Source organism: Natator depressus, chromosome 1 (genome assembly GCF_965152275.1).
Source record: "Natator depressus isolate rNatDep1 chromosome 1, rNatDep2.hap1, whole genome shotgun sequence".
Lineage (NCBI taxonomy): Eukaryota > Metazoa > Chordata > Testudines > Cheloniidae > Natator > Natator depressus.
In genome coordinates this window covers 284,363,102-284,390,732 of record NC_134234.1, presented here as the reverse complement: position 1 = coordinate 284,390,732, position 27,631 = coordinate 284,363,102, and the positions used below count along the sequence as shown (strand labels likewise).

Sequence of the window (27,631 nt, the reverse complement as noted above, 5' to 3'; positions counted from 1 at the left end):
CTCACTTTGGTTCTTTTGTAGCATGATCATTTAAATGAGGTTTATCATAAGTGGCCTAGATTTGTAATTTCACCGTTTTAGTGCATCCTGTGAGGTAATGAGTTCCCTCAGCTTCCAGGGACTTCAAAGGGAGCTGAGGACACACAGCACCATACAGAATTAAGCCCTGATCTCTGCAAAATATTGCAGTGGAAGAGAGCTCCCTTCTCCCTCTCCTTCCCTGTGAAGGATTGTCATACTTACACATAAGGTGGGAGGAGTAAAGATTACAAGAGTTTCTTTTGCTGGGATGAGCCCTACCTTTGTGTGAACAGCTGGTTTGGAAACAAAGCCCTAGAAACCAATTCGCTCACACGCCAAGTGCAAGAGAGATTTCACAGAGTTTCTAAACTGGCTTTCAATGTGGAGAGAGGAAACTAGAGGAAAACAGGCTATAACAAGCTGGTGATTTTTCTCTGAAATAATCTGTTATAAATTCCTACTATCCCAACTGATTATTATCCTACTTAGGTTATTTCAGATTAAAGTTTTAGTAAAAGTCAATATGAGGGTGAGAACCAGTCATTTGCAACCACACCTAAGAGCCAGAGCATACCCCTGAGTTCTGCTCTTGTCCTCATGACTGGAAATGAAAGCGAGCCACCTTTATAAAGCCATCTCTGCCCCTGGGCATGTAGAGGAAGTGTTGTGGATCCAGTGTCCATGCATGGGAATGGGGCACCAGAAGGGCTAGGATGATGGGCATCATTCTCTTCAGTCCTGCAGTACATCTTCTCAGGAGTTCATGCAGATGAAGGCTGTATCAACTATCGAGAAGAACCAACAGACTTTATGCTTTGGAACATTATTTTAAGAGGAGGTAAAGAGGCAGCTGTGGCTAGAAGTCATTGCTTCAGAAAAGCAAAGGGACAGCAATAGTGGCAGGAGACAGCCAGCATAGAGGCTGAGCTCTATATGAATTTCCATGGTTTCCTTTGGACCCTGGAAGATCCCTGGAGTTTGTAATCCCTCTTATTCTGCAGGGAAGCAACCTCCTTCTGCCCCTTCTGACAGCAGGATTTGGAGGAAGCTCTATAAGGAGAACTTCATGGCTTTTTCTCCTCATACAAATAAAAAAAAAATTCCACAAGAGGGGGTGATAGGACCCACCGGGAGAGAAAATAAAATGTCTTCATCTCCTTTACCTGTTCCCTCTCTTCATTCCTTTTATCATCTCCTTTAAAGCTTTATCCTTTTCACTTACCCTTTATTCTTCCATCCCTTCTTTCCCTTCATTTTCCCTTTGCCCCTTCATCTGCTTCTATTTGTTATCCTTCACCTCCTTCTGCTTGCTCTTCTGTTCCTCTTCCCTACATTTGATCCAAAGAAGTTGCTTGTTCATGCATATTGATACATGTTAATATAAATCATATACAGATGGCAACTAAGAAAACAAAACTCATGGTGGGGGAAAGGAAGATGGGGAAAGAATGAAGAAAAGCAACCAAGTTGTTCCTATTCCTACTTCATGATTGACCAGGATTCTGCTGCATTTTCCATGTTTGGTGGGTTGAGAAAGGCAATGGACTGACCTTATATAACACATTAATTCATTACAAGTGTTAAAAACTATTTGGACCTGATCCTCTTCTGCTCTCACTCACACTAGTTTTACACCAGTGCTACTTCCTTGACTCCAGTGAAGTTGATCCTCATTTATAGGGGTGTAACTGAGAAGAAAACAGGACCTGTTGTCTCCAAATTACCCCTGCTGAGAATTTACGCAATAACAGATGTTAAAAGGATAAATCTAAAATTGTTTGAGAAGACAACATGGGAAAAGAAATGACAATGAGCAATGGAGGGAGATCTGGGGCAAAGCAGTTTCCGCAACAATCTGTACAAAACCAAATGAGAATGAGCACAGTGTATGTCTACACTGAATCTGGGAGCAAACCTCCCAGCTTGGGTTCACAGACTTGTGCTAGCAGGGCTCATGCTAGTATGCTAAAAATAGCTATGTAGATGGTGCTTTGAAGTTGGGACTCAGTCTGGAACTGGGGCTCTGAAACCACCTCTTTTTGTGGCTGCAGAGCCCCAGCACCAGTGTCTACAGAGCTAATTTTAGCATGCTAGCAGAAGCCCTGCTAACACAAGTCTGTGGGCCCACACTGGGAGGCTTGCTCTTAGATGCAGTGTATACATATCCTGTGAGACTGAACATTAATGCTGTAAGACTCCAGAAATGATACAGCAAATCTGCAATACAGAGACTTAGAAATGTTGGAGTAACCTAGGGAGGAGGCAAAGCATTTCCAGTAATGGATGGTGGCCCTGTCCTAAGATGCAAGTATACTGGAAGCTTAATTGCTTCACAAAATAGCTTTCATAACATAAGGATGAAATTACCATTAGGCCTGCAGTCTCATACAGTACCTTAGAGCATGCCTTCAGGGGTATATTCATAGACCAATAAAAAATCCCTTGTATCTTAATGCTATAATAAAAGTGGCAGCTTATGTGTTCTTGGAGTGCAGGATGAAAACACCATAAACTGTGAGAATATAGTGTAGCTGGAGTGGAGTGTACCTGGAGTGGTTTATGAGTGCCAGCAGATATTTGAACCTTGCAAATGATTTCAGCTTGGTACTATATTCCCACTGGGGCTTGCTAACACACTTTCTACAGTTCTCTGGCAATGGCCCTCCAAATACAATACTTTCCTGTCTGATGCTATATATTCCCCTCTATACCAACAAAAAACAACCCCATTTTTCAAAACTGTGTTGAAATATAATCTTAACCCTGGCTGCAATGGATGTTGTGTTGGGAAAATAAGATGCTGGGAAGAAAGGTGGAGGGGGGGGTCATCAATTACGGGTTTGAATGTACACGACTCAGAAAGGATGGGCCTGATCCTGCTTCCAAAGAAAATTCCCAGACATTTCAATGGCATCAGGAGTGGGTCTTAAGGCAATTCAGACCCAGTGTTGAAATTCACTCTAGATTTTCTGTTCTCCCCAAGCTCTGCTTGGCGTGGGCAGGGAGGGCAGGGTTAGTAGTAAAGGTAGCTTTGAGCCACCTTTGTACTTCCCCCAATTCTGGGCTCGGCCCCCAGTGTAAGTTAGAGTAGCCTTACTTTATGCTTGGCTGGCTATGGCCAGAATGGGCTGTTCATGACAGCTGAGAATAGCCAGAACACAGCAGTTCCCCTGCTCCCCACCCATGCAGCCTACAGTGGGGGTGGCAGAGCGTTATCACTCCAGCTTTGTGCCGCAGGCGGATTCTCTTTTTAGGAGGGAATTCCTCAATAGGCAGATCTATCAGCTTTATGACCCCCATAGTGTCACAGGAGAGGATCAAATGGTCTATAATGTAACAGACAATCAGGCCCTGTATCTCTCCCTGCTGTACTGGGACATTCGTGGAGAATTCTATAATGACATTTTTTATGTATCATCTAATCAGCAATACCCACATACAAGAGGCTGACTTTCCTAATGGATTTTCCTGATTCTAGCTTATCTTGGTTTTCTGGTTTTAAGATAAATTTTAGCTTTATTTTATTATTTAATCATTTGTGATATAGACTAGTAGTGGCCAAGCATTTGGAGAGACTGTGTGCTGGTTTACCAGATTAAGACTTTAACTGTAACAGCCAGTGATCGATTTGCTCAACTTCCCAGGCAACCAGCTACCTTTCTCCTCTTCTTCTGCAGCCAGTGGCCTTCTTGCCCCACTTCCCTTCCAGCCAATGACCTCTGCTCCTACTTCCCTTATTAATGAATCTGGGGCCACCCCGTGTGCTGAGCCCTTGTGCCTCAATAGTGTCTGCCTCCCAATCAGCTGTCTTTATTCTCATCTGCAGTGGAGCTTGAGCACTGTAAGTCCCAAAGCGGCCAGATCATTTGAGACCAGGATCTTCATAAAACTGTTTTAAAAACAAATGCTTCAATGCTATTTTTCCCTAAATCCCTTGCAAATAGTCTACTGCTCATCACCACACAATAACACACTAGTGTACATGGGATGATGGGAACATTACTCTTTCATTATTGGCAATGGACTGTATGGGAACAGGAGACTGGGTTAAGAAAACTCTGATTAGTTTTTCCTTCTAATCTCTCAGTTTTGTATCCGTCTCTTCCAGCCGGGGTCTAGTATACTTTACTATGATGGGTGTTGAACTTGGTTGATCCTGTCCGTGCCAGCATTTTCAACATTGGTTTGGAAGGAACAGCAAATGTTTGCTGCACTGCAGTGTCCACAGAACTCGATAGCAAAAGCAGCTGGCCAGCAACTGAAAGGGGGAAATGTGGCCACACAGCTGGATAGATATCCACGTATCTGTATATAAAGAATGAAGAGAGGTCCTGGCTTTGCCTTTTAGCTGTGACCCTCGTCACTGGGTTATGCTGTCCCCCACGCTCTCTTGTGTGCTGTTCAAAAGCCTCAGCTTTTGTGACATATGGGGATCCCTTGGCTCATATTGACTTCCTTTATGCTTCACATTTCCTTCCATATATGTGTGCCTATGCTTGTGGAGGTTGTTGTTGAGTGTTGCCACTTACAGTGTCATCTGTAACTGTTTCATCCTCCATCTCCTTGTCTATAGGCCAAATTCACAGAGATGCTCTCAGTTGCAGTTAATGCAAATTACAGGTGCTCAGCACCTCTCAAGAATTGTCTCTCTGCCTGTCATTCCTAAAGTACCATCACCATAGCCTAGCATGCAACCATCAAGTACCCAATTAAGAAATGCAAAATTTCGTCCACAAAGATAACACTCTCCTGCTCTCCGTGATCTCACCACCATTTTTCTAAGGGATATGTTCTTTCTCATTTCTTTTCCTGGAAAAAAAGCTGTCAGCCATTCGTTAATCACCATTGCAGTAAGGCATATGTTGAGGTGTCTGGCACTGTGTTCTATGACAGGCTTGTCCTGATCTCCAGTTTCACTGTAGACTCCATCAGCCACAGTGTGCCCATTGATCTCAGCTGTCAAGCTGGGTTGCCCAGAGAGTCTTTGAGATATCTAGGCCCCAGTCCATTGAAATATTTGAAGATTAGCCTAAAACCTTGAAATGGATGTAGAATTGCATAGGGAGCCGAATGGGAGGATCAAGCACCAATATGATGTGCTCTTGTTGGTCGGACTTATCTAAATGGCTGTTCACTGCATGAGGAACCAGCTGACTTTTCTATATAGCCTTCAGAGTAGACCAACACTGAACAAATTGCAATAGGCAAGCCTTAAAGTGGCACTGGTATTGATCACCTGATAGGAAAGAGTGCAGTCTCCTAGCTTGCTGAAACTGAAAAAAGCCATATTTCTGCTATTTGAGTGATTTGGAGATCCACTGAGTCCAGAAGGAGCACAAGGCTGTACCTCATCATGGCAATCAGGGCAGGTAAGGTAAGACCAGAGCTCCTGCTAGTTCCTTGTTTTCTTCATATCAGCATAATAGCTTTCTTATCTGGATTGAATTTAAACTAGCTACTTTTTCATCTCAATATTTCTCTTGCTCACACTTCTCTCTCTCCATATATAGTAATCCTGCACTTCTCTTGACCATTCCTTGAACTGCTGTGCTATCAGTGCATTTTATGGGAAATGATAATGTTCCCATGGTGACTGCCATCTTGGGTACTGCTGATGTGCAGTTTCATTGCTTGTGTACATTTTCCCACTTTTTGGAACAATTGGAGTCCTAAATGGTAGTTAGACACCAGCATTTATACAACTTTATTTAGTTTATTTTTAATATAACTGCCAAAGAAGCAGGACTCTGTTTCAGTTTATTTTTCCTCCAGACCCTCCTCCTTTGTCCTTCTAGTTTTGCTTCAGTTTTCGGGGGTCTCATAGTTAAGGCTAAGATTTTGTCATGATTTTTAGTAAAAGTCATGGACTGGTCACGGGTAATAAACAAAAATTCACGGAAGCCATGACCTGTCTGTGACTTTTGATGCTGCAGCGCCATAAACAGTGGTGGTGGGGAGCTGTAGGGTTCCCCCTCTGCCCGTAGCAGCTCGAAGCTGTGGAGGGAGGCGAGGGGGGGGGCTCCTCCCACAGCAGGAGCTGCAAGGTGACCATATTTCCCAAGGAGAAAATGGGACACCCCAGCCATTTGCCCTAGGCATCCCCCCCTCCTCCTCCCACGTGGGGCTGTTGCACGTCTCTGGAACCGTGAGGAGGGCCCCCTCAGGAGTCTGTCACCCATCGCTGGAACTTTGCAGGGGGCTCCCTGTCACTTGTCACTTTGCTGTCACCAGTCGCTGAAACTCTGCCAAGGCTCCACTGGCTGTCAGCTCCAGAGTCCAGCAGCCCCTGGGGCTGAAGCAGAGAATGTCATGGAGGTCTCTGGAAGTCACAGATTCCCGATTCCGTGACTTCCATGACCTCCGTGACATAAACGTAGTCTTAATCATAGCTGGTACCGCTCTCATCCCAACATTGTTTCAGCTCTTCCCAACCCCATTCGCTTCTATTCCCCTTCTCTGTCCTCTCCCCATTGATGCCCTGGCCACCTTGACGCTCTCAAGGTTTGAGCCCCGATGATGGGTTCTGCTCATCATCCAAATGCAGGTGATTGAGAATGTGGGGGTTTTTTTTGGGGGGGGGGGGGATAGTTTGTAGCTGTCACCCTTTGTGAGTGTCACAGAATTGACTGCCCTCAGCCAGGCAAGTGGGGAAAAGGGGGAGGAAATCATTTCTTTGGGACGGGGGCTAATTTTTGCACGGCGAGCTGCAGCCAACAGCCGCTGGCATGCAGCTCACGGTCACTGGAGCTCTGCCTGCCCCGGGGAGACCTGCACAGACGAGGAGGCAGGAGGCGGTCACCGCGGCCGCCCAGCCCAGGCCCTTGGGGAGCGAGCGAAGGAGCGGAGGGAGGGATGGGGCCGGGGAGTGGTTCCCCTTTGGGGTTGCTGGGACTTTCGGGGCGTGCTCCTGTGGCTCTTCGCTACTGAAAGTGAAAGTGGCGGGGCCAGGCGGGGCGAGTGTGTGTGTGTGTGGGGGGGGCTGGGGGGGTTGGAGGGCGGGGAGGAGAAGCGGCTGGGGGCGGAGATCGCCCCTCCGGAGCTGTTTGTTCCTATTGCTCTGTGTGTGTAGGGGGAGGAGGGTCCTGGCCGGCCGCCTTCCCCTGCTCTCGCTGAGCTCTATGTGAGGGGATCGGGGCGCTGATGTGCCTGGGCAGGGGCGGCGGCGGCGGCGCTGCTGCTGCTGCCGGCGGAGGAGAAGGAGGCTAGCGGGGCTGCGGTCTGTCCGGCGGGCCCGGGGCCGGGGGGATGCAGCGGAGCGTGGGCCGGGGGGGAGCTGATCGGAGAGGGAAAGCCGCCGCCGCCGCCGCCCGGAGAGGCCGAGGAGGAGCGGAGCGGAGCAGCCCTGACATGCCTTTCCCTCTGCCTCCTCTCCAGCGGCCATGTTAGCCCGGAAAGCCTCGGCGAGCGCGGCTGCGGGAGCTGCCTACCCGGCGGGTAAGGAGAAGGCAGGGCGCAGAGCCCGGGAGCGGCCAGCCGGGACACGCGGCCTTTGCTCGGGGGCCGGGGGAAGGGGCTCAGCCCGCTGCCCTTCCGGCCCCAGCGGCGCGGGGCGGGGCGGCGGAACAATGATTTGCCCCGGGCCGGGGCATGGAGGGAAGCCCGGCGCTGGGCAGTGTTACCTCTTCGCCCAGAGGCTGCCTCTCCCTCCCCCACCAGAGGGGCGCGGATCCCCAGCCCGTCCCCCCGCAGGCTCGGGATCCCCGGCGGTGGGGAGCGGGGATCTGGAGAAGGGAAGCGGCAGAGATCGGATTGGCTGCGTGGGGGGTTTCTCGGCCAGACGGCGCGGGCGGCGCCCATCCGGGCTGCGCTGCCCCTTGGCATGTGCCCGGCGGCGGCGGCGGGGTCCATCGCGGCCCGCAGGGCTGCGCTGGGCTGACAAGCTCCGCGCACACGCGGGGCCCGATCCCGGCCCTTCCTGCTCCCTCCGCTGTGCCACGTTTGCGGGCCGCTTCCCAGGGCTTTCTGCGTCGGCAAAACAGAGTCTGGCGGCGGCAGGAGGCTTCCCCTCCTCCCCCCTTCCCCAGCCTCCGTGCTGTCAGCCAGGTCCGCCCCACCGGGCTCCTCTCCTCGCTCACCGTCTGCTCTCCCTTCCTCGGCAGGCAGGGGAGGGGACAGTGGCCGCCAGCTGCAGTCTTCCCCGGGCATCGGAGCCGGGGGATCCCGGACGGGAGCTGGGACCGGCCCGCCATCACCCATCGCCTTGCCGCCGCTTAGGTCCAGCAACACCGCCCATACGGTGAGAGCCGGGAATGGAGGGGGCAGGGGGCAAAGGCCTGGCTTGATTTATTTGCAGTGACCCTGTGCGGGCCATAGGACCCTCCCCATCCTCCCCGTGGTGCCTGGGGCTCTGCAGCGCCCCAGCATGTTCATTCTCCAAATGCAATCACCTCCCACCAGCCGCCTCCCCCTTCGTATTAATAGAAATAAATGTGCTAGGTGCAGTCAGGCTGCCAGCCTGCCCGTCTGCCAGAGAGCTGTGAATGAGGCTAGAAAGGACAGAAGCCGGTAGGATCCCTGTTAATTATCCTGCCTGTCTCATCATGTCTCATTATTCCTGTTACCAGCCTGGTTTCAACAGGTATTCTGATGGGGCTGGGGAGGGTACTTTTTTGAGTCACTTGAAGTTTGCATGGTTGGGATAGAACCCCTGGCCGCCATGAGTCCTGTGCGAAGGGGGGCAGGCCTGTGGTGTAGGAGGGTTTCCCAGGTGGTTATCTGTAAAACGAATAATGTATAAACAGGGCTCATTTCATTTGAAAGGGTCTGGTCAAATGTTGCATGACTCGTTTTGAAGCTGGCACCTTGCATGGATTTGGCATGGAAGGCCTGTGCTGGTACATGGGTTCCCATGAAATGACATTGCTTTGAAAATGAGGTTAGTCACTGTCATTAGAGGATGGCCTTTACTACAGTGGGGAATGAAAGCTGCTCTTTCCTCATTTGTCTGATTAGCTCAGGCTGATAGCTCTTTCCCAGGGTAACAGCTATGATTGTATTCAGGGGCAATAGGCGGATGAAAGGCTGACACTGCTGCTACAGCACAGTGTACCTAAAGAGGCATGTGCTGCCTGACCTGAAGGGGATTTTTATTTTTCAGGTCTGTGATATCTCACATTATCTTCCAGTCCTAGCTAATCCCATTGGAATGGAAATTCACAAGTGTACCACTATTTATGGATGCAAGAGGGCATCTCTCTCCTTAATGTGCGGCTGAGTGGATAGCAGGTCTATATGATTATATATTAGCACTAAATAGCTCATGTTTTTATTTCATAGATTTTAAATGGGTGAAAAATGTACGATTTAAAAAGCATTGCTAGAATATTTTTCTTTGAGCTAATACTTACTTTATTGGATGCTCACATGCTATCGTGGTAAACATATGGCAGAGCTTTAAACTGTAATGTGATTATGGGCTGATGGAAGGTGAAACTCTGCATTTGGATATTACTGTTGCACTGACTTTCTATGCTTTTGTGTTAAAAGCATTGGCCATTTACAGTAAGAATAGGCTTTTTTAATGAAATAACACATTTAGGGTGCACTGGAAAAGAATGTGATAGTCTACAATTTGTATCTGCATGCACAAAATCAACATCACTATATACGTAAAATACAGTATGTGTCCACAAATTCAAATGCCAGATTTTGTTCTGAGTTACACATATGTGAATAAGTTGAAGTGCTGACTGAGTTAAAAAGAATTAGAGGCAGTTTTTAAAATTCTCTTTTAAGAACAGAACATAAGACATAATAACAAAAAAACACAAGTAATGATTGTGCAGACTCATGCGTCCATTCTTGTGGCGCTCCCTGGACTTAATTGAGGCTCTGCATGGGCATATAGTGATCCACTTGCATAGTTCTACTTACAGAGTTGGGACATAGTCTTGACAGTACAGACCCCCAATCAAGTGGGGTTTTTTTTTTTGCTTTTTTTTTAATGCACAAGGGTGGCCAACCACCGGTATTGTTAGCTTTCGGGTCTTTATAACTTCTGATTGTTAGAATCTATACTTTTGGGATATATGATCTACTGTACACAACATATTTAGCCTTGAATATTGTTTTAGAAATATTGCAGGCTGTCCCTCTGAATTTTGTAGGTTGTTATTTTGTGGTTAGTAGAAGATGCTAACATAACTTTTTATAGTAAGAATCAGATGTGACATTAGAATAGCGGATTGTAACTTTAAAAACCATTTGGATATGTCTGTTACATGATCATTCTAGGAACTGTAGTCCCAATGACCTCAGTTAACACTGACTGATTAAAATCCTTTTAACTTTATGTCCCACTGCTTTCTCAAATCAGTCATGTCTAAAATGGAACTTCTCATCTTTCTATCTGAACTGTCTTCCCTCCCTCTATCCGTATACTTAAATGGCCCCCATCACCACAGTGTCTGAGTGCCTCCCAAGTAACTAAAAATAAAAATAACAATCTCTCCCTTTTGCCTTCCCAGACTGTAGGAGAAATAGCTTGGCTGGTTTACTGGATTTGAGTGTGTTGTGTATATGAAGAATTTATCAAGGGAAGAAATGAGTTTTGCATTTAATTCTGAAAGTGAAGAGGTCCATTGTCATTCTTACCTCTTACAGGAGTGAGTTAAGTAGTCTAGGTCCAACTCCTGTCAAAATTCTGTCTCCCACCTTGTTGGTCAACAATTTAATTGTTGGTGTAGTATAGCTTAATGGGGGATCATGGTCAGAGAGGTAGAGGTGTGAAGATGAGGACAGAGGTTGTGTAATCATGGCAATCTGTGTTGCTAACCAGACAGGCTGTTGTGTATGCACCAGGTAGAGGGTTTTTTGTTTGTTTGTTTGTTTTGTTTTTAAAGAGTGTGTGGCTTCCTCCTAATTCTTTCCTTCTCCCTTTCCACTGATACTGCCACTGCCTTTCTGGTCAGTCAGGCTCAAAAACATGGGAGCATCACTAATTCTTCTTTGTCCTTCTCTTCTCCAAAATCTGCCCTTTCCTCTCTATTCCTTACTTTCAAAATCCTTTCTTTCTTGCCTAAACTACTGTAACTTTTTCTCTTCAGTCTCTCATCTCTCCACTGTTGTATCCAATCAACATGCTGCAACAAAGATAATCTTCCTTACCTGCTGCCCTGATCATGTAAATCCCCATCCCTCTGTGAGTCTGTTAGAATTATTATTATTAATATAGAATACTGCCACAATGCCAGTTTCACCATAAATTCCTTTATTCAATCTCACGGCTGAATAGTAGTTCTACAATTGCTCTAAACATATCTAAAAAGCCTAAATTAAATGCAGTTTAATACATCGATACAATAACAAGCATTTATAAGCATTTGATCATAATACTCACAAAAGGGCTAACCCTAGAGGTGCTTGGACCCATGCTGGTCAGCTCCAACTTGATCAGGCTGCTATTATCAATGAACCCTTAAAGAGTTCACCCTTTTATACACTTTATCAAACAAATGATGTCATTGTTTCTAACTTAGCTAAAAACCAGGTTTTGGCCAGTTTGGAGTTATTGCCGGTTCAACACACACAATCCTTCCATATTATTTACTATGCCTCATGGGAGGAAGAAAAGGCCCCAGTTATCTTATCAGTTACCTTTCAGGTCCAGTTTTTCCAATTAGGCCATATTCTTTCAAGGCCTTCCTATTACTGCCAACAGACTGAACCTCAAATGACCTTATATATATATATTCATTTCGAATTAATTCAACCCTTTATGTCTTACAGGGTCCATCTACCAGCTTCTTATCTCTGCCCTCTGCTCCCATCTACATCTGTGCTTTTATTACTTGTTGCACCCACTCTTGTACACACCACTCTGGCAGCTTCTCCTGTATTATTGCAATTCTTAGTCTCCTTCTCCCACTGCCTAGGACTGGATTGACCTTCCTTCTACAATGCATCAAGCAACTTTGTTCTCCTTCTTCATGACCCTCCCCAAATTTCCCGATTTGTAGTTAGCTTTCCATTACTGACCATCTTCCATCTACACCCTATTCTTTTGCCTCAACTCATAATTCTAACATTTAACTTAAATTACAGTATAACAGAGGTTCCCAAATTGTGGTCCATGAAGAGCTGATTGGTCACATGCTGCTAGTTCTCCTTGTTTTTGATTGCTAAATCTCATTAAGACAGCTGAAAATACATTACTTTATTACTGTTACTTTTCCATATAATCAGTTACTCTCATTGCCACAATTGCTCATGTTATGTGAATTTGAGTGGAAATGTCTATACAATCATGAATGCGAGGAGAGGCATTCGTAAGACAGTCTCTTTATTAAGATGTGGTCCACTCTATGAAAATTGTGTGTGCTTTAAATATCTGATCCTTAGTGCAAGCTCTTCAGGGCAGGGACTTGGTCTTAGATCTGTAAAACACATGATAATAATCAAAATCATTTCAATAATGCTGCTACATTGGTATAATATTGGCTAATAAGGAGATATTTTTAGAAGTTATGAACCACAGAAGCACTTGAATCCATCTATAAAAAAAAGGGCATTCATACATATGCGTGCTTGTGTTGTAAGCAGCTAAATAAGCAATGAAGTGTGCTACACATGATACCCATATGTCTCTGGTGTGTTGTGAGCAACAAGGCTGAAAGCCAAGTGCCTTGACCTAGCCTAGAGAGAAGGGTATGTTGTGTAACAGTCTTTCTAGAAGTATTTTATTGCTTTTACAAAATGTTTTCCCCCACCTATTTTTGTAACATCAGATTGACAAGTCCTGGTTCTACTTGATATCTCTACAATCAGAGCCTTTGTCAGCCCGTCACATTGCTTGTTTAATATGATTCACTTTATCATTTTGGGGTTCTGATGACAACATACACTGTTGTTTGGGCTTTGGTGGAATTAAGTCATTGTAAATAATTATAGCGCAACTATTTCCTTTGGGTGATTTTATAGGGTACAGCGCCTGAGACCAACTGAGATTAAAAACTGAAGTTGAAAAATAATTTCCTCAGTGTTGACTACATAGAGCACCTTGTTGCTACTGGGAAATGCAATTAACAAGTGAAAATGCCAGGAAGAATTATGGTCTACTCTGGATAAGGCTTACTTGATCCTACAGTGATGGGCAGTATAGAAAATCCTAAAATAGATTTATGTATTGACTGGGTATCACCCACACATGTACAACTGATTGCTGATCAGTCCCATTTGGTTTTAAAACACTGGACACAATTTATACTATTAAAGTATTTACAGCTAGTATAGTTGTGGTTGTAGAACAGTTTCCCTTGAAACCTCTTGTCCTCACACATTGGTACATTTCTGAAACATATATTTATTTTGGACTAAATTTTTCCATGATGGGTCTCTATTTAAGGGGATATGTGGATGTTATGTACCCCATCCTACCCATTTCCATAAAACGAACAAATAAAGTTTTGCAGCAGCCAATTTAGAATTATGAAATGGTAAAGAGAGAAAACATTTTTACTTTTATTTTTTTTCTCTTTTGTAATTTATATTCCCAAATAACTCAAGCAGAGGAATTTTTCAGCTTCAGACATGGTATGTAGATAAGTTTTAGTGAACACTGTGTGCTTTGATAAGTGTGAGAAGAAATGACGTATAAAAAAAGTTATGATTTTGAAAATATGGGCAGGAAAACATCTTATTAAGATGTATATGCTGTGCGGGTATATGCAGATGTATAACTCTCTAGCTGTTTGGTTACAGGAATTTACAAACACATCTGCAGAAGCAGAAGGCGTTTATAAACCTCTCAGGCTTACACTGTCAGATGAAAGGATTGTGAGTTCAACAAGCAGTTCACTGCGGGACTACGAAGCATATAGCCCTTTATAGCTCCACAGGCCCACTAAGCATGGTTCATGGAACTTACAAGCTTCACTGGGGAAGCATGTAAGTTCTACAAGTCTGATCTTGAAAAAAATATCCAACACCTGCTATCCAGAGGACTATACCTGCTAGGCCAGGTGTCGGCAACCTTTCAAAGAAGAAGAGCCATTTTTTTGTTTTTGTCTTTGAACAAAATTTTTCGAGAGCTGCATCACATGCAAAGCTACTTGTAGAGTTAGAATTTATCAACTAAATAATTGAACATATTAAAGTTATTACTAGTCACCAATACTTTTAACGCGACTTCTGCTGTTGGACATCTTTAGAGAGTTGCTCAATGGTCGGTGAATATGCCGTGATTTTCATTTTCAAGCAGGACTCAAGACTAACATCGTGCAGTTGGCTCCTCAGTTTGTTTTTGATGAAATTCATGTTGGAAAACACTTGTTCACAGAAGTACGTTGAACCGAAGATTGAGAGAAGCCCTAATTCGTATTTCTTTAGCTGACTACAGATCAGGTAGACAATTCCAAAAGTTGAATATAATCTGGTCTTGCCGTTTCAGGTTGTCTATTTCAGACCACTTGTGTTGTAGCCCCAGGGTGGATTTCTGCCTTTCCAGATTTTCAAGTTTAGTGATAAGATCTTTCATATTTGAATTCCATAAATCCTTGTCTTGCAAGTCCGCTAATTCAAGTTCAAATTGCGCTCGATTGATTCCCGCAAATGCTGAAAAATTCAATGCAGAAGTGTCAGCTTCAAGTGGTTTCAACAGAAGTGACAAAGTGGCCTTTTCCTTCTGAACTCGTGAAATTGGTCAGCAAATGCAGCCTGCATTTTGATGACTGTTTCTGCAAGGAACCTAACGTCAATGTCACAGTCGTTTGTTTGTTTGTTTGTATTGCTTCAGTATTGGGAAATGCACGAACATGCCCATCTCAATGTCCCTTACAAACAAAGACAGCTTTTGTTCAAATGGAAGAACTTCTTCCAAAACCGAAATTGTAGTATTTCCTTTTCCCTGTAGCTTCCTATTCAACACGTTTAAATGAGAAGTTAAATCCACCATGAAATTGAATTTCTGCAGACAGTGAGGATCCGTTAGCACCGCATATTTAAGGCCCGTTTCTTGGAGGAACTCCCTAGTTTTCTCCAGACAGGACGCAAACCTCATCAGGACTGCACCTCTGGAAAGCCATCTTACCTTGTTATACATGAGAAGATCAGAATATTGGCTGTTAACTTCTTGAAGAAGCTCGCAAAACTGCCGATGATTGACAGCGCTTGCCATTATTTTGTTAACAATATGTTATTTTGTTAATAATCTGCATGATCATTTCCATTACTTTTGAGATTTCCTCTGGAAAGGTTTGTGCACACAGCGCCTCCTGGTGGATTATGCAGTGAAATGAAATTACGTCTTGTTCCATACTTTTTTTAAGTAAAGAAACAAAACCTTTATGTGCCCTCTTCATGCTCAGTGCTCCATCTGTAGCAATAGCAATTATTCTGTTGATGTCAGTATCTTTTTGTTTCAGACATTCAGTGACAGCAGATGCAATATCTTCGCCCGGGGCGTGTCCTGTGAGTGGCAATAACGCAATCAGCTCTTCCTGAGGACCTTGGTCATTAACGTATCTGCCGAGTAAGGCAACCTGAGTGATGTCATTCACATCGCATGTCTCATTGCAGGCAATAGAAAAACCTGGTGCTGATCTAATGTCACTAACCTGCTGGCTGGTTATGTCTGCGGCCGTCTTAATAGTTCTGTCCTTTACAGTCTTCGCAGATAATGGCATTTCTCTAATTTTTCTTAACTCTTTCACCTTTGTTTTTAAAATCGCCAAAGAGGTGCTCAAATGTTTTAATGAAACATTCGTTCACATATTCTCCACCCGTGAATGGCTTCCCTCGTTTGACAATTGCTTGAGCTGTTAAACTAGCAGTCGCAGTTCCGCTCGACGCCTTCATCCATTTAGCAAACGTACGTCTTGTTTGCTCCGCTTTGCGTCGGAGTTCCTCTACTGATTTTCTCCTTGCATCACCAGCTGGCTAGGTTTCAGCAAACGTCCAAGCTTTCTTTTCAAAATGTCTTTCTAGGTTTGATTGCTTATTGTTGGATAGTTTCTTGTCGCAAACGGGGCACAATGGGAGTCCAGCTGAACTCACTATAAAAGCGTAAGACTCAGTCCAATCATTTTGAAATTCTCGCTGTTCTTCTTCTGTCGTTCTCTTTGTGGTTGTCATTTGTTTGACTGAAGGTATTTAGCTGATCTGTTTTATTTCTGACTTTAGACTTTTTCAAACTGTTGGACGTTGGAACATACTAGTACAGACAGAGCAGGTCCGCTTCCTTTTCACAAGAACTTCCATGAGTTTTATTGGTAGACAACAGTTGCCTTGTAATGAGCCATTTGAATATAAACAGGAGGGGGCTCCAGGCTGCAGCAGGGTATTGGGGTGCAGGAGTAGGTGAGGGGTCTGGGAGGGGGGTTCTGGGCTGGGGCAGGGTGTTGGGGTGCAGGAGGGGGTGCGAGGTGCAGGTTCTGGCTGGGAGGCGCTTACTACAGGTGGCTCCCGGCCGGCAGTGCAGCACGGCTCAGCAGACTGCCTGCCTGCCCTGGCCCCATGCTGCTCCTGAAGCGGCTGGCTGCTGACACGTCTCTGCGTGCCGCTGGAGTGGGGGGAGGTGGCTCCGCGCGCTGCCCCCACCCCCAGCACCATCCTCAGAGCTCCCTTTGGCAAACTGCGGGGATGGTGCTTGCAGGCGCGGGCAGTGCATGGAGACCTGCTGTCTCCCTCCCACAACGGGCACGCAGAGACGTGCCAGCAGCCAGCTGCTTCTGGGAGCAGCGTGGGGCCAGGGCAGGCAGGCAGACTACTTAAGCCTTGCTGCACCGCCAGCTGGGAGCTGCCTGTGGTAAGTGCCTCCTGGGCAGAGCCTGCAACTCGCACCCCTCAAAAAACAGCTGCCCGCAAGGGGGCAGCCAAAGAGCCGCATGCAGCTCCAGAGCCACAAGTTGCCTACCCCTGTGCTAGGCAGAGGTTGATGCACAGAGGCAAAACCCCAGGTGAATATTCAACCCCCATCCCTCCAAACTGGTTGGAAGAAGAAGAGTGCTATGATTCCTATGAAATGCTATCCCTGGATCCTGTGTGGGAGAGGGAGGTGCCATCTTTCATATCTGATTAGCAGGGGCCTGATAAATCTGAACCCCGTTTAGGCTGTTGGTTGGGAGAAAGAGCTCTCTCCCACCCCAGAACTACGTGATGCTGTGGGAGTAGGGAAGTGGGGTGTCAGCTACTTTTGAGCCCTCTTCCCTTGTAAATAACTTTCTAGTACTTACTTCTGCTTCTGTACATGCAGTCTGAAGAAGCAGCTGAGTGAAACTGAATGACTGGTCAGCAGCCGCGGAAGTGCTATCTAGAATCCAGTGAGAAGCAGTAAAAAAACTGAGCAGTCTTGTTAGTTTCATTCTTCTGCTTAGAACACCTGTGTGCAGCAGGAGAAACACTGAAACTGTCTAAAGGCTCAGGAAGGCAGAACTATATTTAATATTTGGAAAGCTTATCTGAAAGCTTTATTAGGAAACAATTCCTACTTGCTACTGGTGGTGAGTGGATAAATGGATTTGTTTTTTAACTCCTGATACAAGACAAATAGCTACAGTTCAAGCAATGTACATCCTCTAGTGAAACCTACGGTACTTGTAAAATGCAGAAGCCAAATAGTCCTTAAAACCAGGCGAATCAAATGAAAAAATAAAATGAATTCAAAGGTTTAGATTGTGGCATTGAGCACTTAAAGAATTGCCAGAGAGATGGTTTCTTCCTCAACACCATCTCAGTCTCATTGCTCATAAGAAGTATTTTCTACTTGTGTCTTAAGTATGTTCTAGTTTGTTCTGACTATGCATCATAATATGTGGTTGGATTAATGTTGTAGAAGAAACTTTAACTTCTCCGATTTCTTGGCTTTAGTGTTTGCAACCTGCACTTTGCACTAACGCCACTTTTTTAACGTGATTCTTATTTACACAATCTTTTAATTCTGCTTATACTGAACCCTTCCCCGTAGCCCTCTCCCAAAACCAAAAAACCCTCGAAGTAATTTCGTGCTTGTGAAATATGCCTTCCTGACAGCTCTGTGGACTGAAGTCCTGTCTTTACCCACCAAAGAAATATAGCATGCTCAGGAACAGAGCAACGTTCCAGACCCTGCCACACCAATATTCTTCATACTTAACCTGGAGGAATTGTCCGGAGGGGTCACAGGGCAGTTAAGTCTTCTTGGTGGTTTAATTCATGGTGTTTCTGAGAATTTAAGCAGTTAGTTCAATATTCTGTCTCTCTCCACTATGCTTGAACGATACAAGCTCCTTTGCTCTGAACGCCAGTGTGTTGTAAAACTTCATTTAAGATCAGTCACATTTGATTGCCCGGGCCCAAATGGCTTTGCAAATAAACATATGCAGTCACGTTACAATCTTGAAATAAAATAGACCTGTTATTAGAGCTGAGTCAAGATGTATGTAGAAAAACAATAAACTCAGCAGAAAGAATCCCCAAGAATTCTAGAGGGTTTCCATATTATGAAAACTTAAGATGTGCAAACTGAAAGAATATCATCAAAACCTCAAGCTTTCATCCAGGTTGTCTGCTTTTCAGGAAACAAATGATTTTACAAAGAAATGTCTGTCATATTAGAGTAAAACCCTTGATAAAACAATGTAATCTGCTAACGGTGCACTACACGGGGGATTTTCTCCTGGGGAAGCCCTTTCCTCCTCAGTTAAAACATTGCTTGATCTCAGAGTGTACTCTTATCATTTCTGAATTTCATTTTGACATTAGTGCACTTTTGGTTAGTGATTTGGCATACATTTTGAGGCCGGTAAGTCAGGTGGTGAGATGGCAGGAGAAATCTTTACACATTTGTGTAAGACCAAGCTGAAAGAATGACAAGTTATTTGTATTACAGTAAAATTTAGAGGCCTCAACCAAGAGTGGTGTTCAATTTTGTCCATTGGTGCACCATACAGACACATAGAGACAGCCCATGCTCTGAGTAGCTTACACTCTAAATAGACAGGTTTCAGAGTACCAGCTGTGTTAGTCTGTTTCCGCAAAAAGAAAAGGAGTACTTGTGGCACCTTAGAGACTAGTAAATTTATTTGAGCATAAGCTTTCGTGAGCTACAGCTCACTTCTTCAGATGCATGCTGTGGAAAATACAGTGGGGAGATTTATATACATAGAGAACATGAAACAGTGGGTGTTACCATACGTACTCTAACAAGAGTGATCAGGTCAGGTGAGCTATTACCAGCAGGAGAGCGGGGGGAGGGGGAGAAACCTTTTGTAGTGATAATCAAGGTGGGCCATTTCCAGCAGTTGACAAGAACGTCTGAGGAACAGTAGGGCGGGTGGGGGGGGGATAAACTTGGGGAAATAGTTTTACTTTGTGTAATGACCCATCCACTCCCAGCATTTGCTCAAGAAACTCCCTGAAAAAGCACAAGAACAAATCCGCACAGACACACCCCTGGAACCGCAACCAGGGTATTCTGTCTGCTACCCAAGATCCATAAACCTGGAAATCCTGGACGCCCCATCATCTCAGGCATTGGCACCCTGACAGCAGGATTGTCTGGCTATGTAGACTCCCTCCTCAGGCCCTACGCTACCAGCACTCCCAGCTATCTTCGAGACACCACTGACTTCCTGAGGAAACTACAAGCCATCGCTGATCTTCCTGAAAACACCATCCTGGCCACTATGGATGTAGAAGCCCTCTACACCCACATTCCACACAAAGATGGACTACAAGCCGTCAGGAACAGTATCCCCGATAATGTCATGGCAAACCTGGTGGCTGAACATTGTGACTTTGTCCTCACCCATAACTATTTCACATTTGGGGCAATGTATACCTTCAAATCAGCGGCATTGCTATAGGTACCCGCATCGCCCCACAGGATGCCAACATTTTTATGGCTGATTTAGAACAACGCTTCCTCAGCTCTCGTCCCCTAATGCCCCTACTCTACTTGCGCTACATTGATGACATTTTCATCATCTGGACCCATGGAAAAGAAGCCCTTGAGGAATTCCACCATGATTTCAACAATTTCCATCCCACCATCAACCTCAGCCTGGACCAGTCCACACAAGAGATCCACTTCCTGGACACTACGGTGCTAAAAAGCGATGGTCACATAAACACCACTCTATACCGGAAACCCACTGACCACTATGCCTACCTACATGCCTCCAGCTTTCATCCAGACCACACCACACGATCCATTGTCTACAGCCAAGCTCTACGATACAACCACATTTGCTCCAACCCCTCAGACAGAGACAAACATCTACAAGATATCTATCAAGCATTCTTACAACTACAATACCCACCTGCTGAAGTGAAGAAACAGATTGACAGAGCCAGAAGAGTACCCAGAAGTCACCTACTACAGGACAGGCCCAACAAAGAAAATAACAGAACGCCACTAGCCATCACCTTCAGCTTCACCATCACCTTCAACTAAAACCTCTCCAATGCATCATCAAGGATCTACAACCTATCCTGAAGGACAACCCATCACTCTCACAGATCTTGGGAGACAGGCCAGTCCTTGCTTACAGACAGCCCCCCAACCTGAAGCAAATACTCACCAGCAACCACACACCACACAACAAAAACACTAAGCCAGGAACCTATCCTTGCAACAAAGCCCACTGCTAACTGTGTCCACATATCTATTCAGGGGACCTCATCATAGGGCCTAATCACATCAGCCACACTATCAGAGGCTCGTTCACCTGCACATCTACCAATGTGATATATGCCATCATGTGCCAGCAATGCCCCTTTGCCATGTACATTGGCCAAACTGGACAGTCTCTACGTAAAAGAATAAATGGACACAAATCAGACGTCAAGAATGATAACATTCAAAAACCAGTCGGAGAACACTTCAATCTCTTTGGTCACTCGATTACAGACCTAAAAGTGGCAATTCTTCAACAAAAAAACTTCAAAAACAGACTCCAACGAGAGACTGCTGAATTGGGATTAATTTGCAAACTGGATACAATTAACTTAGGCTTGAATAAAGACTGGAAGTGGATGGGTCATTACACAAAGTAAAACTATTTTCCCATGTTTACTCCCCTCTCCCCCTCCCCCCCACCGTTCCTCAGACGTTCTTGTCAACTGCTGGAAATGGCCCACCTTGATTATCACTACAAAAGGTTCCCCCCCACACCCGCTCTCCTGCTAGTAATAGCTCACCTTACCTGATCACTCTTGTTACAGTGTGTATGGTAACACCTATTGTTTCATGTTCTCTGTGTATATAAATCTCCCCACTGTATTTTCCACTGCATGCATCCGATGAAGTGAGCTGTAAGCTCTCAATAGCTTATGCTCAAATAAATTTGTTGGTCTCTAAGGTGCCACAAGTACTCCTTTTCTTCTTACTCTAAATAGACAAGCAGTCAAAGAGTGGAAGAAAGGAAGTATTTCCTTCCTATTTTACAGATAGGGAATTGAGGGGTCAAAGAGATTAAAGGAAATCTGTGGTAGAGCTGGGAGATTTCCAAAGTCCCAGCCCAGTTCTTTATCTGCAAAACCATCTTGCCTCTCTGTTCTACCTTTTAGTGTCTGTCACTGGTAAAAACTGAAAGTTTGTTATTGACAAGATTTTATCAAGACATTCATCCCATAATCTTTGTCCAGTACTTAATGGAAAACTAACCAAAGACAATGCCTTTATTTTGCTTATGTCCCACATGAGTAATATCACAGAGGTAGTCTGGCATTCTGGTTTCAATAAGATTTTTGAAATGAATCCGTGAGTGTCATTCACAGCCCATGTCTTGATACTGGAGTTGTGAAATTGACTTCAAAGATTGATATGGTTGTGTTAATGACTTAGAACCCGTATTTGTAAATGAATCTTAAACACTTAGGGTTGCATAGCATTAGCTTCACTATTTTATCCTTGCAAGTTTTTCCAAGAAATTAGTATAGAAAAATCAGACCCCACGTCATTATAACTGATATATCCAAGTTCATTACAGGCAGGAATGAAGAAGATGCATTTCGATTCTTAAGGCCTGTTTGTCAGAAATACTGAGTATCCACAACTTCACTTGAAGTCACTGGGAGTTGTGGGCTCTGAGACCACTCAAAAATCAGGTCCTTAGACCCAAGCTTATCCCATCAGTACATTGACTACATTTTTGTTACTGTAATTTGAATTAATTAGTTACATTAAAACTTAGTTTTGTTACCCTTTTACTCTAAGACTCAAATTTATTCTTCCATTGACTTCAGTTGAATTACACTAAGGATGAATTTGAGTTGTAAAGTTACAGAAAGTTATTTTTTATTTTAATTTACAGCTTGAAATTAATGTATTTACGGATTGTTTAAGGCCCTTTTTACGAGAGAGAATGTCCTCCGCATAAAGCAAATGAGAAATTACAAAGATATCAGTGTTAGGAACAAGGGTTTGCTTATATATTTCTTGTTTCTCATTACAAATAGCTGTTACGTAAATAGTTGCTTTTCGCAACTCTGATCATATATTTTATTGTTTGAAAATGCTTGAGATTCATGCTTAATCCATCATACAAACTATACAAAAACAAAACATAATTTCTAAATCCAGTCCTAATTTTTTTAATTACGGAGAGTGCAAAATAGATTTTGATTGTACGCTCTTTGAGGCATGGATTTTTTTTTTTATGGTTTAGTGTTTGTCCAGTGTCCAGCACTCAATCCTGATAGGTGCTATAGTAATAGAAATACAGTACCCAGTTTGGCAAAGTGCTTAAGCATGTGCTTTAAGTCCTATTGATATAAGTGCATTGCTGAATTGTACCTATAGAGTCTATAAATGTTAAACTCGGTCTCTTGCACTTTCGTAACGTCCAGATTTTTTTTTCTTTTGAAATGTCAAAACTCATTCCCTTCCGTTTAAAATTGTATATGACAGCCTTTGTCCCACAGCAAATTTTGGAAGGAGTTAAAATCTTGATTTGTAAGAATTTGTGGAGTTGGGGGAACTAAAGGTGCCTTATCAATAGAAGTTCCTGCCGGTGATGTGAATCTCAAGCATAACTGAAACTGCTACTTTGTGTTCTCTAGAGTCAAGTTTAATTTCCCTCCAGCATATTTTTTGATATTACTGGGCTGTTGCCTTACAGATTCTCTGGAGAAATTATTAAGCCCATGATATTACCATACCCTTGTTTGCCTTGCTGCAGACCTCTTATTTAAATGGTCATGACAGTGAGGAAAGTCTAGAAGTATAAGAGATGCTAAGATCTTTAAAATGGGACCAGTAACGAAAGATATCCTGGGATATTGGTCATATGTTTAACCTAGCTGTAAGCAGCTTTAGAAAAATGGTTAATTGAAGTAAATTGGGCCTGGTGGGGGGACAGAAGAAGTAATTTTGAAACATTAAAAAATGTGTAGAACTGAATGTTCTAATTGGAAAAATATTATTTTGAATTTTAGGTTGGAGGCAATAAGCACACAATGAATGAGCACCTGCACGTTGGTAGCCACGGACAGATTCAGGTTCAACAGCTGTTTGAAGATAATAGCAACAAGAGGACAGTTCTAACAACACAACCAAATGGGCTCGCAGCAGTAAGCAAATCTGGATTGTCAGTGGTGCCGGACAGACAGATAGACAGTGCTCATAGACGACAGGGGAGCTCCAGTTCTTTAAAATCGACAGATGGGACAGGAAAGGTGAAAGCCTCCTTTATGATACCAGAGCAAGCAATGAAGCAATACATGCAAAAACTAACAACCTTTGAGCATCATGAAATTTTCAGTTACCCTGAAATATACTTTTTGGGTCCAAATGCAAAGAAGCGGTCAGGTGTGATTCAAGGTCCAAACAATAGTGGTTATGATGATGACCAGGGGTCTTACGTGCAAGTACCCCATGATCATATTGCATACAGGTATGAGGTCCTGAAAGTAATAGGGAAAGGAAGTTTTGGGCAAGTTGTGAAGGCTTATGATCACAAGACCCATCAACATGTGGCGTTAAAAATGGTGAGAAATGAAAAACGTTTCCACCGTCAAGCTGCAGAAGAAATTAGAATTCTGGAGCATCTAAGGAAACAGGATAAGGATAACAACATGAATGTTATTCACATGCTGGAAAACTTTATATTCCGCAGCCATATCTGCATGACATTTGAGTTGCTGAGCATGAACCTTTACGAGCTAATAAAGAAAAACAAATTTCAGGGCTTCAGCCTGCCATTAGTCCGCAAGTTTGCCCACTCAATTTTACAGTGCTTAGATGCTTTGCACAAGAATAGAATCATTCACTGTGACCTTAAACCAGAGAACATTCTGTTGAAGCAACAGGGTAGAAGTGGTATTAAAGTTATTGATTTTGGCTCTAGTTGTTATGAGCATCAACGTGTCTATACTTACATTCAGTCACGTTTCTACCGTGCTCCGGAAGTGATCCTGGGTGCTCGTTATGGGATGCCTATCGATATGTGGAGCTTGGGCTGCATTCTAGCGGAGCTTTTAACAGGTTACCCGCTCTTACCTGGAGAAGATGAAGGGGACCAACTGGCTTGTATGATAGAGCTACTGGGCATGCCGTCCCAAAAACTACTGGATTCATCCAAACGAGCCAAAAATTTTGTGAGCTCTAAAGGTTATCCCCGTTATTGTACCATTACCACATTGTCTGATGGTTCTATAATACTCAATGGTGGCCGCTCCCGAAGGGGAAAATTGCGTGGCCCACCGGAGAGCCGAGAGTGGGGGAACGCATTAAAGGGATGTGATGATCCCCTCTTCCTTGACTTCTTAAAACAGTGTTTAGAATGGGATCCTGCTATACGCATGACACCCAGCCAGGCTTTACGGCATCCCTGGCTTAGGAGACGTTTGCCAAAGCCTCCAACTGGAGAGAAGGCATCGGCAAAACGAATAACAGAAAGCACTGGTGCTATAACGTCAATTTCCAAGTTACCTCCAACATCAAGCTCGGCTTCAAAACTTAGGACTAATTTGGCACAGATGACAGATGCCAATGGGAATATTCAGCAGAGAACAGTGTTGCCAAAACTCGTTAGCTGAGTTTGAATAACCCAATGCTGGTCATACGAGAAATGCTACATTGCTGAGCCTTATTCATATGAAAAAGTAGCTCAGATTTTTATTTGCTCAATAACTTTATTCATTTGTATCTTTGCAGCACTCATTTTAAATGTAAGAAATTTTGATTTTGTTTTTATAAAAATATGGGGACAATGCTTTAAGTTTTTATACTTATTTTTAAAAGTGTTTGTTTTCTAAAGTACAATTAGCCTTACTGTAATTAGTGTGGTACAGTAATAAACATCAGTGGCAGGCCACTGGTTACAACACGACTGTCATGCATTACAGCTTAGTGTCAAAGGTGTTAACCATTTTTTTCCACATGGTTCCTGTTAGTTTTCCCGTGGACAGAGGTGAAAGTGGGCCGGTATCGGCAGCAGTGCTTTAAGGACTCTCCTTAAAGTCACTTCCCCGTTTTCCCCGCCCCGGGGCCGCCAGTGTGGGGGGGATGGGGCAGCTGCCCCGGGGCCCGGCGATTTAAAAGAGCCCGGGGCTCCTGGCTGCTGCTACTGCAGCATCGGCTGGTGCCCCGGGCCCTTTCAATTGCCACTGGAACCCCGGGTGGTGCAGGCCAGGCAGCGTGGAATGGCTGGCTGGGGGAGGCTGACCCTCCCCCCCCCGCCCCTTCCACCCAAGGCCGCGCCCCTTCCCGGGGCCCATACTGGTAAGTCTTTTATCTTACTTTCACCCCTGCCCTTGGGGTAAATTTGCAATACTCTTCCTTCTCTGAATTCATTTACAGATATAGGTCCTGATCCTACAAACACTTACACAAGTGCTTAATTTGATGCCGGTGAGTCTAGTCACATGAGTACAGTCAAGCACCTGTGGAATGGGGGCCATAGCATGTTTTCATTTTCCATATAGTAGCTTGGAAGAAATGATATTTTGTAACAATGATATAGCTACATCCTATAGATTTTTTTGAAAAGAAAAAACAACATTAATGATTAAAATAAATGTTCAAATGTAAGCCAAAAAAAAGAGAAGAAGCTGTGTCCAGCACTAAAATTACCCAAGTGGCATTCATGTTATATAAAAAAGAGAGAGATGAACAGACAGTGGGAGAATAAATGAAGGTGGGAATATGTGTTAATGTGACAAATGAGCTACTTTCTATAGATGAAGTTATATAAAGCAAAATGTTTTGCACATAACTTTAGGTGTACAACCTATATTCATGTTTGGTTTCCTTTTTTTCTCCTGTTTTCTTCTCTCTCTGCTTAAGTACAGCTAGGCCTCACTACATCATACATTCAGAGCTGTCTGCTCTGTCATTTTCATACTGTATCTTACAGGCTGTTAATGCAACACAAATTTCAGAGATTTTTTTTTCCAGATAATCTGTTTGATGGATTATGAATTCTTTGGCACATTTTAACTTCAGATCAAATCAGTGTACAAAGGCAAATGTTGTTTTGCTCCTTCAAGATAACTATTCATTTTTAGAAAACAAGACACTAGACAAGAAAGTCACTAACCTAAAGAATGTTAATTCTGAGCATCTGCAAGTGTTAATTGTTTCCTCAGTGGAATGATTGGAAGACATAAAGTTAATCAGTGAAATAAACTGATGCACTACATCTCTAGGGGACAAAACATTAAGGAAAAGATAAGTGGTTTGAATTAATCGTTAGCATGGTAGCTGAAGAAAACTTTGAAGGAATGGTAGAGATTTAAGTAGATTTGTGTTTGTGTGTTTTTTTTTTTAAACTGCACTCAGAGAAGGAAGATGGTCTTTTTCAAGGAGTGATCTCTAGAGTTAGGGTGAGAATGGTCACACATGTCATATGTTTTCACTAGTAACAGTTTGTTAAAATCAGTATTATATCTCAAGCAATGACCATGATCTACCTTGGATGTATGAAGTACATGAAAAGGAAATTTTGAAGAAAGTAGAACATAATCTAGAAGGATTTGCGGATGTCAGAACAAGAGAAGTTTGGGTGGGTTGCATAAAACTTCAATAACTTTATTATAAACAATGTTTATATGCACAGATTGCATTAAATTACTTGTAAAAGTTATTAAAAATACTTAAAGCATGGTCCCCAGAGAGGCCAAGAAAGTTTCCGGTTAAGTTCTCATTCATATTCATTCAGATTTTTCATTTAAAAAGAAAGCAACATAAGTTTTATTTAACTGAAGACTCTGGGGGCGGGGTATGGAAAAGAAATGACACTACTCTGAGGAAACATATAATACAACTATTTGCCAAAAAGTCAGTACACAAAGAAATCCTGAAAATTAATTTCTGATAAAGGATGGTGTTTATTGATGATTGATAACATTAAACATTCAAACACTGATAAACTAATTTTTCTTACTATATTTTTTAAATTATAGTTTCCTGCCTCTAGTCAAATTTTAAATTATTTAGAAAGTGTTAAATGTAAACAATTTTATACAATATGTGGAAGTGCAATATATAAACATGTATGGAATCATATTCAAAAATGAAATATAATACAAATAGGTAACAGTGGCTTCTGGAATCTAAATATCTGGTGATTGACAATTGGTAATTTCTAGGTCTGGAAAAACATTTATTTACATGTAAAATAAACCAGTTAAGCTCCTACCCTCCAGCTGTTTAGGAAATCAGCAAGGGATAAAACAGGAATTCCATTATGTT

The 27,631-nt window shown here is 43.5% G+C and overlaps 1 protein-coding gene across 6 annotated transcripts; it reads left to right on the top strand.

Moving 5' to 3' along the window:
- Positions 1–7,271: 7,271 nt before the first annotated feature.
- On the top strand, positions 7,272–25,463 carry DYRK2 (dual specificity tyrosine phosphorylation regulated kinase 2). Of its 6 annotated transcripts, none has more exons than XM_074951666.1 (4): positions 8,120–8,257; positions 15,381–15,487; positions 17,986–18,122; positions 23,374–25,463. In XM_074951666.1, exon 4 carries the CDS (start codon positions 23,395–23,397, stop codon positions 24,973–24,975), a length of 1,581 nt encoding a protein of 526 aa, XP_074807767.1. In that variant the 5' UTR covers positions 8,120–8,257; positions 15,381–15,487; positions 17,986–18,122; positions 23,374–23,394; the 3' UTR covers positions 24,976–25,463. The 6 variants fall into 6 exon arrangements, with proteins under 6 accessions (XP_074807757.1, XP_074807767.1, XP_074807776.1 ...); XM_074951675.1 differs by lacking the exon at positions 17,986–18,122 and adding an exon at positions 15,943–16,020; XM_074951656.1 differs by lacking the exons at positions 15,381–15,487; positions 17,986–18,122 and adding an exon at positions 7,272–7,455 and having other exon boundaries at positions 8,121–8,257.
- Positions 25,464–27,631: the final 2,168 nt, after the last annotated feature.

What these genes read in the sequence shown, in the direction of transcription:
- DYRK2 (XM_074951656.1), top strand. Translation starts at nt 7,401, where the DNA reads ATGTTAGCCCGGAAAGCCTCGGCGAGCGCGGCTGCGGGAGCTGCCTAC. An exon ending in GGGAGCTGCCTACCCGGCGG is followed by an intron (nt 7,456 to 8,120) that starts GTAAGGAGAAGG and finishes CTTCCTCGGCAG; the next exon opens with GCAGGGGAGGGGACAGTGGC. An exon ending in CCAGCAACACCGCCCATACG is followed by an intron (nt 8,258 to 23,373) that starts GTGAGAGCCGGG and finishes TTTGAATTTTAG; the next exon opens with GTTGGAGGCAATAAGCACAC.